This window comes from Urocitellus parryii, chromosome 7 (genome assembly GCF_045843805.1).
Source record: "Urocitellus parryii isolate mUroPar1 chromosome 7, mUroPar1.hap1, whole genome shotgun sequence".
NCBI lineage: Eukaryota > Metazoa > Chordata > Mammalia > Rodentia > Sciuridae > Urocitellus > Urocitellus parryii.
In genome coordinates, this window is record NC_135537.1 from 63,172,981 (window position 1) to 63,190,001 (window position 17,021).

The window sequence follows — 17,021 nt, forward strand, 5'->3', positions numbered from 1 at the left end:
TATAAACAGTTTTACACAACTTGGGATGACTCCAAACATGCTATTACCATTTGTCTTTTTGATTATTCACCAAGGAAATGAACCTATAAATGTGATAGTAGATGTACCTGACAAAGTTCATCTCCCAGTTATCAAATAAAAAAGCCAATTTCAACCAAAATTTTCTTGTTTATGTGGTATTCCTATAGGATAGGAAACAGGAATTCATTATTTACATTTTTAGTGTCTGTTTACTGATTTTTTTGAACATGGTATTTGGATGTTACATATGCTTAATAATAATAAGGCATTCCAGGGGGCTGGGGATGTGGCTCAAGCAGTAGCGAGCTTGCCTGGCATGCATGCGGCCTGGGTTCCATCCTCAGCACAACATACAAACAAAGATGTTGTGTCCGCCGAAAACTATATTAAAAAAAATTCTCTCTCTCTCTCTCTTTAAAAATATATATATATATAATAAGGCATTCCATTATTTGTAGGACACTTTGTCAATATTTTTAACATATATTATTCCAGTTTTCACAAGGAACACAAACCCAGATATTGCAGTTTTGTGTCCATTTCCCTTTTTATTATGCCACATAGTAGAGAATAGCAATAATGAAGATTATTTGATACTTCCCCAAGTAGCTTTCATTAAAACAATCACTTTTGTACCATGGGCGAATGAATCTGGGAGAAGCTCTTTTAGGGAACCAGAATTCGCAATAGTATATTATTTTCTGAGAATCCCATGTTAAGAACCTTGCTGACTTTTATTTAACCCAGAGTTTTCAAAGCACAATTCCAAAAAATGGAATTTGAAGTAAATTACATAACATCTGGTGACATTCCACAACCTGATGTCTCTAATTTTGCTTACTCTCTTACTTCATGGTAACATCTATATTGTGATAGGAGGGGTAAAGTCTTCTCTCTCCTTAATATCTCATAAAGGATTTTTTTTTTGAGAATTTTAATATTTATTTTTTTTTAGTTTTTTCGGCGGACACAACATCTTTGTATGTGGTGCTGAGGATCAAACCCGGGCCGCACACATGCCAGGCAAGCGTGCTACCGCTTGAGCCACATCCCCAGCCCCAATAAAGGATTTTTTTTAAGTTGTCTTTTAGAGCAGTGCTTTTCAAGTGCTAACATGTATATAGATCCCTAAAAGTCCTGGTAAAGTGGAGATTTCGATTCCAGTAAGTCTGTGGTATGGCCTATAAGTCTGCATTTATAGCAAGCCCTCTGTTACTACCAGTACTGCTGATCTGGGATCACTTTCCAAGAAGCTGAGGGGCTGTGGAGAAGTCTAGTGTGCTGTTATCTAACAGGAAAATCCAGCTGAGTGCTCTCCCCTTATATCTCCTCAGACATATTATTGCTTCAGAGCTCATGATCTTCATCTGTGGATTCTTGATGCCCAGCATATAATTATATAACCAAGTTTCAACCATCTTAAAAATAAAAAACCTGTCACTCCATTTCTCCTGAACATGTTTGTTCCCTTTCAGCTTCCATTAAGAGCTATCTCCGTTTCCCATTTTTCTTAACACCTCATTTCATTGTCTGACTTCCTTCACCATGGACAAGTCTTCCTGGGCCTTCGAATTGCCACACCTAACAAATGCTTTTCTGTTCTTTCTTTAAATAGTCTCTTGGGAATGATTGATAATTTTGACTGTTCTTTTATGTATAAAAACAACTTCCTTAGCTATATGATACCATTTTCATATGATTCTCTAGACTCCACTACAGATTCTTCTTTCTGAGGTGAGATACCACCTAAATCCATGATTTCAGATATCCTGTTAGGCTGTGTATTCAGGTCCACACTGACAGCTGCTGCCTATATCTCTCTGCATGAGTATTCTTCAGACCCTTGCAGTTTTAACACATTCAGATTTAAAGTGAAAGCCCTTCTCTAGTCCATAAATCTTCTGTGCTTTTATATGTTCCCTTTTCTTTATCCTTTCATATGGATTTATTTGATACTGCTTTCTACCTGTTACCTTATTGTTTCTACCTGTTAAATATTGCTCCATTTTGTCCTCTATCATAATTGTCTCCTAATTGGGCTTCCTGTCTTCATTCTTCAGTCTCTACACTAATATCTATGCGACCTTTCTATAAATGAAAATCGAATGCCATTTTCCAATTTTATTAAAACCACACAGTGGTTCCCCACAGCTTCAGCATCAGACTCCTTGGGTTGTCAGATAAGGCCTATTGATTGCCAGACCCCAACAGTGTGCTTTCCATATTAAACTAGAACTAATCAGCTCTGTAGTACCTTTCCCCCTCCTCTATAAAAAGTGTTCTCTGAAACTGAAATTCCCTTCCTTTCTACCTGATCCTTCAAGGAAGTGGTCAAATCTGATACCTTCTTTGGAGTGCCTTCAGTGACCTCTTTCCAGTTTCTCTTTCACTATCAAGTACCACACACACCTAAGCACATGAATTGGTAGGCTCTTTTTTCTATGCTCATTCCTCTGTCACCATAGGCATGAATTAAATGTACTTTTCATATCAACCCACCTTAAGGGCAGAGTTCCATGAACATACAGACTTGTTTCATTTCCGCACCCCCAAAACCTAATGCATTGGCTCCCCTATGTAGTAGATAGCAGAAGTTTGTGTGACTAATATTATTTATTTATTTCAGCTTTGCTTCTCTTCTTTCATTCTTCAATTGGTTATACTTTGGTCCCACTTCTTATGTGTAGTGGAAGTCTGTCCCTAACATTTCTGTCCTCAGCGTTCTACAGCATGAGAGTTTGGAAATCCAGATGAACAGATTGGTTTCTCCTTTGAACATTGCTTCCTTCAGTAGCTACCTATGGTCTTTGTGGTTTGAAAGGACTTTTTTAGACGCAGGAATGTTTGTCATAAAGATTATGGAAAGCACCCTTTTCCAAAAGCCTTTGCCACCTTTTTGAAGATTATTAAAAAAAAAAAAAAAACCTAGAAGTGACATATTTACTTCTGTAATTCCTTCCCTGTTTTTCTTTGCATTTTCTCTCTAACTTGAAAGCTTTTTTCCGAGTTGTATGTTACCAAAACTTATTATATTTCCTCTATGACCTCTGAAGATATAATACAGATGATTGAGGTATAAACAATTAAGAAACTTGATTTTTGTCAAACAGTTTTGTCAAGTATTCTTCTCAATCTTTTAGCCATTTGATGGGGGTCTTTTTTTCCCTTATTAATCAAATTTTCCCTAAAATTAAGATTGGAATTTTTTTGACATGATATTTTTGAGACAAAAAATTATAAGAACTTGGTGAAGGAATGTTTTCCCTAACCTGCTGTAGTCTTTGCTAAACATCATGACACAGATATAGTAATTAAAAATGTAACAAGTGCTTACACTGTTGGTGGGAATGTAAATTATTAAAATGAATCAGTAACTCCGGGAGGCTGAAGCAGGGGGATCACAAGTTCAAGAACAGCCTCAGTAAATCAGCAAGGCTCTAAACAACTTAGCAAGACCCTGTCTCAAAAGTGGAAAGATGAGGGAGTGTAATAAAGTGCCACTGAGTACAATCCCCAGTACAAAAAAAAAAAAAAGAGAGAGAGAGAGTTTGAAGGTTCCTCAAAAATTAAAATAGACTACCTTATGATCTGAGAGTCTCTTTCCTGGGTATATATACAAAGGAAATGAAGTCAGTATGTTGAAAACAATCTTCATTCTGGTGTTTATTGCTGCATTCTTCACAGTAGCCAGGATAATGGAAGCAGCCTAAGTGTCCTTCATCTGATGAATGAATAAAGAAAATGTGGTACATATGTGTAATGAAATACTATTTAGCCATTAAAAAGCTTGAAATCCTACCATTTGCAACAACATGGATGAAACTAGAGATCATTATGTTAAGTGAAGTAAGCCAGACATGATCTTACTGATCTGGAATATGAGAAAGTTTGATCTCATAAAAGTTAAGAATAGAATGGTGGTTATCAGAGGTTGGGGAGAGTTAGATAGGAGTAAGAAGTTCTGGTGCGCTACTACCCATTAGGGTAACTATAGATAAATATATTTTAGAAAATTAGAAAGGACTTTGAATGTTCTCCCCATAAAGATATGATAAATGTTTAAGGAGATATATTTAACCTGATTTAAACATTGTACTGTGTAAACATTATCAAAAACACCATATGGTACTCCATGAATTATGTGTCGTTTTTACATTTTATGTATTAGTTAAAGTAATTTAAGTTTTAGAAACTTAAGTAGCTTTAAAGTTCATTGTAGTAGTAATTAAAAATAAATAAATAAAAATATGAAAAGTCAGGGCTAGACCTTGCTGGCTTAGCTGCTAAAGTACCAAAGATCCTGAAAAAATGATAGCTGAAAATATAACCAGCTAACCCTAAGACAGGTGGTACTAACCTGCCAAGCTACCTAAACTGACAGGATAGATGAATTTCTTTGTCTGGAGAGAACACATGACTTAATGAGACATTACTAACTAGAAAGAAGACTAATTTCAAGGTCTCTTGCTTGTGCTTATGTTCTGTAGTAGCACTTGGAAATCTCCAGACTTGATATGCATTAAGAAGTCATGTTGCTTGTTTGGAGCTTTGTTATAAGTGGTGAATTAGGTATTTTTAATAGCTGAAATGTGAGTATAAATAAGCCTTTATTGCCCTCTTAACCCTGTTCTTATTGTCGAAGCCAACAGGACTTCACACCAGAAATCTGGTCTGGTTTTATCAGTCTTCCACCATCCCTTGAATATAACTTAGTTTAATATTTATAACTCTCAGGGCTGGGGATGTGGCTCAAGTGGTAGTGCGCTTGCCTGGCATGTGTGCGGCCCGGGTTCGATCCTCAGCACCACATACAAACAAAGATGTTGTGTCCGCCAAAATCTAAAGAATAAATACTAAAAAAATTCTCTCTCTCTCTCTCTCTCTCTCTCTCTCTCTCTCTTTAAAAAAAATATTTACAACTCTCTTTCACATATTATAAGACTTTGCTGACTAGCTTCAGCTTCTCCTCCTCTAAACTGGTCACCGCCCTTGGGAACTTCTTAGATGATCTAAACACTAACTCTTGAAAGGTGGATCACTGTCTGTACTTCCAAACCAAGCTAGCTAACACATCCATATTGTACATCCCCTTATTTTTCACATATACCTATACTATTTATTCATATGTAAGCATGCAATTATGTAGATTGCCAACTGCCAACACTTTCCCAAATTTAGATTACATAAGCATTAAAATTTCATCTAAATTTTTTCATTTCCTCCTAAAAGCCTAATTTTCTTCAATATACCTCAATTCATGGTATACTCTTCCATCTCAAGTCACTTAAACCAAAAACAGAGTCATAAGCACCTTGCCATTTTTAACCTGTCATTTACTGAGTCCTGTGTATTTCTTCATGGTAGATATTAAATTTGATCTTTGCTTCCATTCTTGTGGCCACCATCTTAATACATCAAACTTTGTTTCTTAGACTCCTCATTGGTCTCCATATTGCTAGTCTTGCCCTTTTACAATTCATCCTCCAAACTATCCTGTTTCTGTCCCTCACCTGCTTTTTACCTTTTCAGGATTCTTTGGTACCTTTAGAGCCACCTCTAAAATCAGCTCATATGCCAGCCTGTCCCCACCTTCTAACAGAATTGAGCTTAAAAATCTCAATTTTTCCTCTCCTCAGTTTTCCTAATAAGTGAGTAGAAGCTTGCTTATCCTGCAGGTCTTCATTCACAGGGCTTTCCTTCTCAGAAATGGTCATGACTCTTTACTTCTCTAAGCAAATGGAGGTTTTCTTTCTATTCCAATTTTAGACTTGCATATGTCCTGCTTTTTCACACCCTTGTGGTAATGCACATATTTGCCTGAATAAATATACATATTTACCTATTATCCCCAGTGCCTGGTCCAAATCAAAAACTGGGCAAATGTTTACTGAATGAAAGAACTCCATTACTAAAGAGTTAAACATCTTTGTTGTCTCTGACAGAAAGTAGCAACAGGAAATTCTTAAATACTATAATCCCCAGTCCTTTCTAATCTAATAATTCCATATTCTTCCCCCAACCTCTTTATTCCTCTGCTAAGATTTTTTTAAGGGAGGTGGAGTTTACTGTGGATTTAACCTTGGGCCTTGCACGTGCTAAACACACACTCTACCACTAAGCTATCTCTCTGCCCCCATGCTAAAGTTCACCAAGACCACCTCTTTTTCTTTTTAGTAAGTAGTCACCGGTGGTGTTAATTTTTGTAAAAGGTGGAAGGAGACAGAAACACAAATAATCACAAATTATGTATACTTCCAAAAATAATCCTAGAAATCCAAAATAATTTCCAGCTAGGTTTTTGAAGGATGTGAAAGTATGCTTTTTATGTTCAATTTAAACTGACATAAATAAAAATTTCTTTTTCTTGTATTAAAGGTGATACTAATAAAGGAAAGATAAATGTGATAAAAAAGAATATTAGATTCTAATTCTGCTTCTGCTATAATGGTATGTGATCTCAGGCATTTCACTTCTTTTTCTGCAGCTCAGTCTTGTCTGTTTAATGAGAGCACTATAGATCAATATGTTTAACTGTGGCCCTCTTTCAGTGAAACACGAGAAAACTATATGAAATAAGCAAAACAAAACAACTGTACATTGGAATTGGGGATACTGTGGAGAATGAGGGGGAAAGGAGGAAGAGCTTCTCTTTCTGCTGGGCTATCCCTCATCCCCAAAGGGTAACCCCAGTAAAATTAGTTTGAAGTATGATTTGAAAGCCATTTTAATTGAATGGTGTGTGAGTTTTCTTCCACTGAAGCTAAAGCAAGTAGAATCAGAACATTTTAAAGTCATGGAATTTGAAATGCTTTAAGCTCCCTAGTATTATATTTTCTCTAATCTTCACAGGGCTTTCCGATTTTTACGTAATACTTAGGTCTTTTCACAATATACCTTATTTTTTAGGGCTCACTGTATACATGATGCGTTGCTAGGTCATTTCTTTAAAGCTTAGTTTTATTTAATCAAGACATTCAACTTGACTAAGGAGCGTTGATCGCTTTTCTCTTCTTTACTGTACAGTGTTTGTGGGGCATATTTCCATTTAGCACTGTACTTTCTTCTTCTGTTGCTCCTATGTGTTATAGCACCCAAACATGCATGATGAGAACTGACATACATTGAGTACTAACTACATTTCAAGCACTATTGTCAGTACTTTACCTTAATCCAACAATTCAATAAAGTAGCACCATTAGCATCCTTATTTTATAGGAAACTGAAGTACTAGGTCTCAAGCAATGCAAGCTAATAAGAGGTAACACTGGAGTTGAATCTAGAGAACCTGGTTTTAGAGCCCTGCCCTTAGCCATTCTGCTGGTTTTACAGGCATAATTTTATTTTATGACCACAGGTTTTCTTGAAAGAAAAATTAATTTTCAGTATTTGCATACCTAATGTGAATTTTTTTGCAAAATAATGAAAAGCTATGTAAAACACTTAGTATAGTGACTAACCCCTAATAAATACTTTTTAAAATATTGTTTAGTATTAATTTAGGTAAATGGACACCTTTAACTGATTTTATACAGCATTTCAGTTGCATCGTGTTTCCTAATTTAAAAACTAAAAAGTAACTTAGAAGGTACCTTGCTCTCAAGTGTATGTTCAGATATTTAAATAAAATTGTCCAAGGTAGGGCTAGGGTTGTGGCCCAGTGGTAAAGCGCTTGCCTAGCATGTGTGAGGCACTGTGTTCAATTCTCAGCACTGCATATAAATGAATAAATTAAATAAAGATCCATCAGCAACTAAAAAAAATTTTTTAATTGTCCAAAATACTTAGATATCATAATTTTTATCTTGCCACCAGGTGGCAGCATGCTGCATAAGGAAATAAGGGAACTTAAAATTTATTTTCTATGTATTTCCTTAAAAACTGGCTAAACCTTAATAAAAACAGTGTTGTGTTTCCCTTGCCTCTGTTCCCTCTAGTCAGTACTGAAGACCCACTCAACAAGCCATGTGTGGTGTACAGTGAGATCTGCCTCAGCCCTGTCCTACATTGTTCCTCTATCAGTTAATGCAGAAAGTTTCTTTTCCCTTTTGTTGTTGTTGTTATTGTTTCTGGTACTGGGTATTGAATCCAGGAGTGTTTAACCACTGAGCAACAGCCCCCGTCCCTTTATTTTTTATTTTGGGAAAGGGTCTCACTAAGTTCCTGAGGCTGGCCTCAAACTTGCTATCCTTCTGCCTCACCCTCTTAAATTGCTGAGATTACAGACATGTGCCACTGCACCTGGCTTTTTCCTCTGTCTTTAACTGAGAGTTGAGCCCCTGTGCCTAGATTCTCCCAACTAACTGTAATAGTAACATAACTACATTCTCCTTTTCCTTCTGTAGGTTCCTTAATGCCTAATAAAGTTCTGAACATGGGGTAACAACTTAATAGGTGCCCTTCAGTAAATGTCATTGAGACCTAAGACATACATTAGTATGTATATTAGTTGATTGTGTATTTGGATTATAGCACATATAGAGGTTTTTGTGGTTATATTTATTTAGGTTTGTACTATTAAAATCCCTGAAAATTTTCCTTAAATTTTTCTTAAGTTTATCAGTACCATTCAGATAACTATGTCCCAGAGTCAAATGGTGTCTGAGGTGGAAGGCAAGAGAATTAATGACTAATGAAGAAAATGATGGTAAAGGACTGACCATGGCAATTAATCAAAGTGTGGTGAAGGGGAAGACCTGGTAGTAAAATAGAGAGGCAGGCTTCAGATCCTGGAATGGCACACTCAGTGCCTGGGAAGCAAGATAATCACTAACTTTAGTTGGCTGCAAGAAAATCTGTTTATACTTCATAATTGTGGTGCTGCCTAGACATTGCTTGTTTCATGGTGCTAATAATGAAGTCATTTAACATCAGTTTCTGGGCAGATTTTTTTTTTTTTTTTTTTTTTTTGCTATACTAAAACCTATAAGTTTTGCCTATTGCTTTCTCCTTAGTAACATCTTTAAAAAGTTGCCCCCCCAAGAGATGTGTACATAAGAAAAAGAAACCAACATTTTATGGAAACCCACTGTGCCCTGTAGATATGTCCTTGCTAAAGATAATTGAGTTTAATAAAGGTCTTTTAAGTACCCATTTCATTTTGGGAATTATGCTAGAGATTCAAAGATACATTATGTTTAATATCTATAGATAAAGTAATTCTAAGGGAACAGCCCAGCCATTCAAATTAAATTAATTCTGTGAAGAATGTTAAGTAGTGCCCTAAAATTTTTTACCAAGCAATACTTAAAATGTATTATATTATGTCCATAAAGAATACAGTGATCTGAATGGATTACAAACATCTATACCTGGAAAAATATGGAGATTGATACTGAATAGAGTAAAATGATCATTTTTAATACCAGATAGATGTTTTTTCATTATATAGATGTATATTTCGCACCTTTATTGAAATGTTTTACACTTAAATGGATAGATTTTATCTATGATAACCAAGGCAGTCATCTTAAAAGCTTTGTTTTATCTGTAATAAGCCTTAACAGTATTTGGTTACTGCTCATTGTATTTGGAAACTCAGCAATTTCAGTCCACCACCACACATTTTAAAAACAAATGTACTAATATCTACATTTGTCATGTTGAGTTTCACATACTAAGGACTCATTAAAATTAGTCATTAGTCAGTTAATAATATACATTAAATGTTAACTTCTTGTCATGAAGTATATAAAACAATCTATTTGTATGATATTCTCTGTGATATACCTAGAGAGGTAGGAAATATATTAGTGTCTTTAATTGTAATCAAAAAGTTGTATGACAGAATAAATGTAGCATCCAAACACTATTCCATTGATAACAGATATTGTTGTGAAAAGAAATAACCATTTGTTATAATTCAGTTAAAAGAAATTAATACATCTTAAGCCTGTGTGGTACAATTTTGCTTTTAAAAGTGTTTAATAAAGTAATAAATGCTATTTAGGCAATAAAGTTATTAATGATTTAGAATATTTTACATAGCATAGATTTCTTTTTTTAATGTTTTTAAAAATATTTTGTTTTAGTTGTAGTTGGACACAATACCTTTATTTTATTTTTATGTGGTGTTGAGAATTGAACCCAGAACCCTGCACACGCTAGGTGAGCCCTCCACAATTGAGCCACAACCCTAGCCCCTAGCATAGCTTTCTTAAGCCAGTATTTTAAGTGATTCATCAACAGATTGGCAAAAGGCAGTTTATTTACATAAATTGGCACACCTCATAATGACTTTTGTAATATTAAATTGCTTGTTTATTTGACATTATAACTCATTTTAGGGGACCTTGTAGTTCTGCCTAGTGATACAGTGAAATGTACATATGTGGATACTCCCTAAGGAATCCCAACTCTGTGAATTTATGTATCTGTTGACTTCAGTGTTTAGTTAGCCCAGTTTCTAACAGCAGCACAGTAATTGACGTGTTATTGAATATAAAGTTAAATTTTTCCTTATTTATAGAGAGAACTTCAGTTTTGAAGAATGTGAATCAATTCATAGTTGGCTGAAAGCCAATTTCTCCTTCACTTTAACTGCAGCACACACATGAAAATTGTACCACGTCCTAAGTGCCTTGTGAATCTGCAGTGATTAATTCTTCTCATTATTTTCCTGCAAATTCTCATGACCCTCTGTGATGATTCGATCTGCCACATAGAGTTTATGCATATTCATATCTCTGTGCTCCTGCCACAGTCTTTCGAGTCTCCTTTACTGACTGGTGTGTGCTTGGTGCAGTAATTGAGCTGCAGTAGATTGATTACTCTGGGGAGCTGTAAGACCTTTAAAGGTGAAAACATATCAGTCCTGTTAATTAGGAAACAAAAGCTCTGATCCCAAGTTCAGCAGTCAAATGTTTCCAGTGTAGAAAAGATGAAATGTAGGATTTGTTCCCCTCCATGAACTTTGTTTACTTTTTAAAATTTGAATTAGGTTCATATCAGTGGTACAAGAGAATGACTTTCTTTATGAATGTTCATGTAATGCTAATTGAAGAAGACCTTATTTATAATGTTGATTAGTACTCTTATTTGTCCTCTCTCAAATCTTATACTTTAGAATCTGTCAGAGTTTATATACATCTTTTGTAACATTGGTAATATTCGGATAAAATACCTTAATTTTTACATAAATATGGAATGCTTATGGATTAATTTTAATATTGTAGACTTCATTTGGTCTGCAGTATTTTAACTAATTTTCAGCTTAGTACACTAAGTACATTTATTCAACATGGTATAGGATTTCAACTGCCTTATGTCTCTTTATCATAAGTATCCTGATCCTTTTCCTCTTAAAACTATATAGTAAGTAATATATGGCCACAAGGGCCCTGTGTGGAACAGTGTCCTCCAGAAGTAAGCTAGTTTCAACATGGAGGACCATGCAGGTTATCTGCATAATTGACATACGTTGTTCTCACGTGCACTCTTTGCAAATTATGATATTCTCACCACTACTTGTGGTCATGATTTTTTCTTTTGAGAAATAATTTGTACGCCATAAAATTAACACTTTGAAAGTGTGGGTTTTAGTTTACTCCCAAAATTGTGCTATCATTACCACAATCTAATTCTAGAACATTTTCATCACCCCCAAAAAAAAAAAAAAAAAAAAAAAACACATACTCATTACCAGTCACTCCCCACTTCCTAGCTCCTAGTAACCAATACTCTACTTTCAGACTGTGTAGATTTGCCTATTTTGGAAGTTTCACATAAATAGAGTTGTATTGTATGTGGCATTTTGTATCTGCCTTCTTTCATGTAGTATGTTTTCAAGATTCATCCACCTTGTAACATGAGTCAGTACTTCGTTCCCTTTTATGGCCAGTAATGTTCCATTATATCAGTAGCCTGCATTTTTTTTTTATTCATTGATGGATGCAAATTTTCCTACACCCTTGCTTTGCTCTTGATTTTAGGAGGCCAGCTTTCAATCTTCACCATTTAGTATATTAGCTGTGGTTTTTCTTGGGTGCTGTTTATTGGATGGAGGAAGTTCCTTTCTATTCCTAATTTGTTGAATTTTTCATCATGAAGGGTTGTTGGTTTTTTTCAAATGCTTTTTCTGCATCTATTAAGATGATCATGTGATTATTTTTGTGTCCTTTATTCTGTTAATAGGATGGATTACATCAGTTAATTTTCATAAATCTAACTCTGTGACATTGTCTAGAGCTTTTATATAATGTTATTTTACTTTTGTGATTTTAATAATATGACACAATTTCTTTATGTTTCAGGCATTTATTAATACAGCAAAAGAAATTTATGAAAAAATCCAAGAAGGCGTCTTTGACATTAATAACGAGGTACATGTGTATAAATATCACTGGTTAATATTAATTTAGAATTTTTTTACTTTTACTTAGTATTTTGATTCATGGTTTTATATTTGTTTTAATTCCTAAAATGATAACCCTAACTGAATACCTGATATATATATATAGTACAATACTTAAATGTTTATGTTTAGTAGAGCATCACTTTATCTATGTAAATGGATTAAGGTAAGTGGCCCTATCCACTTATTGCAAGCAATGCAAAATAATATAAATCCCCCAAAGAGCAAAGAAAATCCACTTTTATCCACATGTCCATATGGTGTCATCTGCTTTGGGGAATAATATTCTGGTGTGTGAATGCATGTACTATGTTCCTAATGCAAGATGCTGTCTCTCTTTTCTGTTATAAAAGAAGAAAATTATTTTCAATTTGGAAATTACAGTATAGCAGAGTACGTTTTCAGAAGACTAAATTGATATATATAAGTGGCAATTACCAGGGTTTTTTTTTAAATTATTTTTAAATTTTGAGCCCATTTTGATCAATGTGATTAGGATGAAATGTAAAGCTTTTGGTGAAAAATGTAATTCAGAATGTTCACTAATTATCATTTTGACTTAGATCCACACTCTGCTTTTTCTTACTTATTTTTAAGTATTCATGTGAATAGGGCATGTTATTTGTTTATGTAAATATTTGTGCCTATGTAAAGACTTCTAGCTTCCAAAAGGAAAAGGCCAGTTCTTCCCCCATTTGCAACTAGAAAAGCATTGTTAGGAAGCTATTGCATATGGGTCTCTTGGTCTGTACATGGATGATACACTCTATTATTTGCCTCAGTAGTCTCTGCTAAATGCAACAGCAATTTGCCTGAGGTTTCCAAAAAGTACTTGCTTTCTCATTTCTTTTTATTTGGAATAATAGAGTTTCTAAATCTTATCTTCTAGACCTGTATGGCAGTACTTCTTGAGTTAATTTAAAGGTGACACCATTCACAGACTAATGCCCTATAAATTGAACAGTAATTGGGCCTCTATTTAAAAGGGCACGTTCATTGTTTCTGTCTGATTTCATATAGTAGCTGACTGCTTTACTGTGCCTTATGCAGCTTTGATTGTAATGTGCTGTCAGAAGCCAACAGGCCGTGCTATTTATTTGGCCTAATGCCAAGTCTGACTCCTTGATTCCTCAAGAAGTTGCTACCAGCCCAGAGGGGGCAAAACCAATGAGCCATAGGGCATGCTTTTTATTAAAGAGGAGTCAAAAGAGCGAAAAGAAACCACATCAGCTGCTGTCAATACTGAGCTAGTGCCAGAAACCCCAAGGCTACTACTGTTGCAGAACAACTGCCAAGCACTATAAATCTGAGATTTACTGTGACGTAAAGTTTCCTTAAGAGCTTAATTTCTGAAGCTACTGTATTACTTTTCTCAAAGTGTTGTATTTTTAGGTAAAATCCACTTGAGGGAGTGAGGGTTAAGACATAAGTGTGAGTTTGATGAATGAAAGAACTACTCTGTGTGTGGGTTCTTGGCAACCTGCCATGTCTTTGGGGATCATAGAAATTATTGATGACACAGAACACTCATATGCCCTTAGCCTGTACAGCTGATTCAACATGGAACAGAAATGCTGTCTAGAGAAAAGATTTTACGTCGTGTTAGAACAGCAGGGGCTTTGGATATTTTTGTTCTTTAAAGATTCCTTGCAATAATTATTTTAAACAATTTCTCCATTATGAGAATTCTCTGAAAAGCAGCATTATCTGATTTCTGTTAACCTAGTACCTAGTATTTTCAGAAATATTTTCCCAGTGCTATCTTTTAAAAAAAATGGAACATCTCCTGAGAGATACTTTTTTGATTGTTGCTAAAATCTGCTTTTTCAAAGTTGTTTGGTAAATGGTATCATTAAGAGTTAAATGAGTTTTTTAAAAAATCTAATTAAACTCTACTGTCTGATTGGATCTTCTTATACATTTATTATTCTGTTCTCTTTTATTTTTCAGGCAAATGGCATTAAAATTGGCCCTCAGCATGCTGCTACTAATGCAACACACGCAGGCAATCAGGGAGGACAGCAGGCTGGGGGAGGCTGCTGTTGAGTCTGTTTTTACTGTCTAGCTGCCCAAATGGGGCTACTCACTTACTCTTTTCACCCTCTCTCCTCCTGCTCAGCTGAGACATGAAACTATTTGAAATGGCTTTATGTCACAGAAGACTTTAATCCTTCAAATTCTTGTATAACTTTGAATAAATGGTTCATGTTCACTTAAAAAGACAGATTTTGGAGATTGTATTCATATCTATTTGCATTTGATTTCTAGGTCAATTGATGTGATTATTTTTGTTAAATGTTGTCTTGTGCCCTTAACTACAAACTGAATTGTATTAAACACTACAAAGTCATCTTGAGTATTTTAAATTGGTTTGTGTAGTTAGGTTTCCCAACACCTGTGGTTACCTAATGTTTAATATTATAGAACTGTCCTCAGAAAGTTTGTCAATTTTCAAGACTGTAAGGAAAAACAGAAGGACTCTTTTAATTCTGTATTTATCATTTACTTTCTGTATATATAGTTTAATAACTTGCTTGGGTGTAATTTGCCAAGCTTGAATTCTTTAATGCATTTGCATAAATTCTATACTGTTTAGAGCTTAAAGCTACAGAAGCATTGTTAGGAATTGCTTGGACACTGAATTTTAAACTTTTTGACATTGTTAACAAGCATGTTCATCTTTTCTTGTCACTAGTCCAAGAAAAATATGCTTAATGTATATTACTAAAGGCTATGTATGTGTTAATCTGTTTTAATGCCAAAAGTTTGCTATTTGTCCACAATTTCCTTAAGACCTCTTCAGAAAAGGATTTGTTTGCCTTAATGAATACTGTTGGATAAAAACACAATATAATGAGTGGAAAGGGCAGAAGCACGAAATCCCTACATCTAATGACTCCAAGAAGAATGAGTATCCACATTTAGATCGCACATTATGAGAACTTTAATCTTTCCTTAAACACAATAATGTTTTCTTTTTCTTTTATTCACATGATTTCTAAGTATATTTTTCACGCAGGACAGTTTTTCAACCTTGATGTACAGTGACTGTGTAAAATTTTTCTTTCAGTGGCAACCTGTAATCTTTAAAATATGGTAAGCATCTTGTCTGTTTTGAAGGGGATATGACAATAAATCTACCAGATGGAAAATCCTGTTAAAAGTAGAAAAGCTTTAGTAATTTACTCTGTGGTAGTTTTATCCTTTTTTTCTTTTTATCCCTTGGTCTATAATGAAATTGTTACAGCAGTGCAAAATAAAATCCTATGTATAAAAGTGTTCCTTTATTTTTATTATGACCACATCTTTTTTTAGTGTATTTTTTTGGTCCATTTACAATTTGTACATGTATTTAACCATGTTTTTGAAAAAGGTCAGAATGTTTAACACCGTATTTTAAAATTTTACTGAAATATAATACTCTCCCTCTGTTGAAATCTTTGTTGATTATGTAAACTAGTACTTTATTCAATTAGCAAGAAAGAACATTTATGCCTGTAAGAAGGCACAAAGAAGTTGTAAGTGTGAAAGTCACGACCATTTCCAATTCACTCACTGACTTCCACTTTCTGCAGGTCTTTCCTGAAGATCAGCAACACTGTCAAAGCTTTGACATTGCTCTTGTGGGAAATCACCAACACTGTCATAGTTTTGTTTTATCACACTTCTTGGAGGGCAGAGAGGAGGGTGAGATGAAATCTAGTTTCATGAGTATTTTTGTTATGAAATTGTTTTTCCCTCAACGTGGTCATAACAAAGTCACTGATCTCACTGATCACTCTTTAGTGATATATAGAAAAGGCTAAGAAGAGGCCATGTTCTGCTTTATATCAAGAAAACAATGATTCTTTGGAAATTTTAAAACTCATGTTAACTTTTCCAGGAGTTTAATGCTATTTTTTTGTTTTGTTTTTACTCTCTCCCTCTTTTCTAAATCAAGTGTAATAAGAGAAATTAATTGTTAAAACAAGCAACAACAAAACAGCACATGTGTTTTAATGCCTTAACAAAAGATGGAGCCCCTCAAATACAACTCCTGTCACAGCAACCATATGTGCCCTAGTCTGGGACAGTGGGGACAACTGGTGAACTGCTTCTATGTAGCTCATTACTGCCTTCTCTACAGAGCGCATCTACCACTGAGGATATGTGTTATGAATCCTTTGTTAATTAACAAAGCAATGTTACTGTCATTATTTTCATTCCTTCCTGATTTCATTATCCCAGCCACAAGTAATGTAATATTGTTGTCTGTGATTGAATTTTTCATACTATAATTGATTCTTTAATTGATCAGTGATCTATTTATAGCATCTGTGAGCATGTAGCTAGAAAATCAGTCACAGAAAAATTATATAACTTTTAATGTCATACTATGTAACATTTCAAAATTATAGTCTTCGTAAAGACATTGTTATCCTTTGTCTTCTAAATTTAAGCTGAATTGAGAGCCATTTTTTGAACATGTCATAAAATTTGATAAATAATTTAAGCAATACCCGGGAACTGAACTGGATCTTTCATACTTAGTTTGGTTTTAAGAATATTCTAAAATAGGCTGTTAATGCATGCTTGTAATTCCAGCTATTCAGCAGGCTGAGGCAGGAGGATCATGAGTTCAGGACCAGTCTGAGCAATTTAGAAATTTATC

At 34.6% G+C, this 17,021-nt stretch overlaps 1 protein-coding gene across 1 annotated transcript in view; it reads left to right on the forward strand.

The window, feature by feature from the left end:
• Rab2a (RAB2A, member RAS oncogene family) overlaps positions 1-16,787 on the forward strand; it is a 91,866-nt gene extending 75,079 nt beyond the window's left edge. The window contains exons 7-8 of the mRNA XM_026390801.2: positions 12,270-12,338; positions 14,321-16,787. Coding sequence (XP_026246586.1) covers positions 12,270-12,338; positions 14,321-14,416 — 165 coding nt within the window. The 3' untranslated portion in view covers positions 14,417-16,787. The remainder of the gene's footprint in view (positions 1-12,269; positions 12,339-14,320) is intronic.
• The last annotated feature ends 234 nt before the right edge of the window (positions 16,788-17,021 follow it).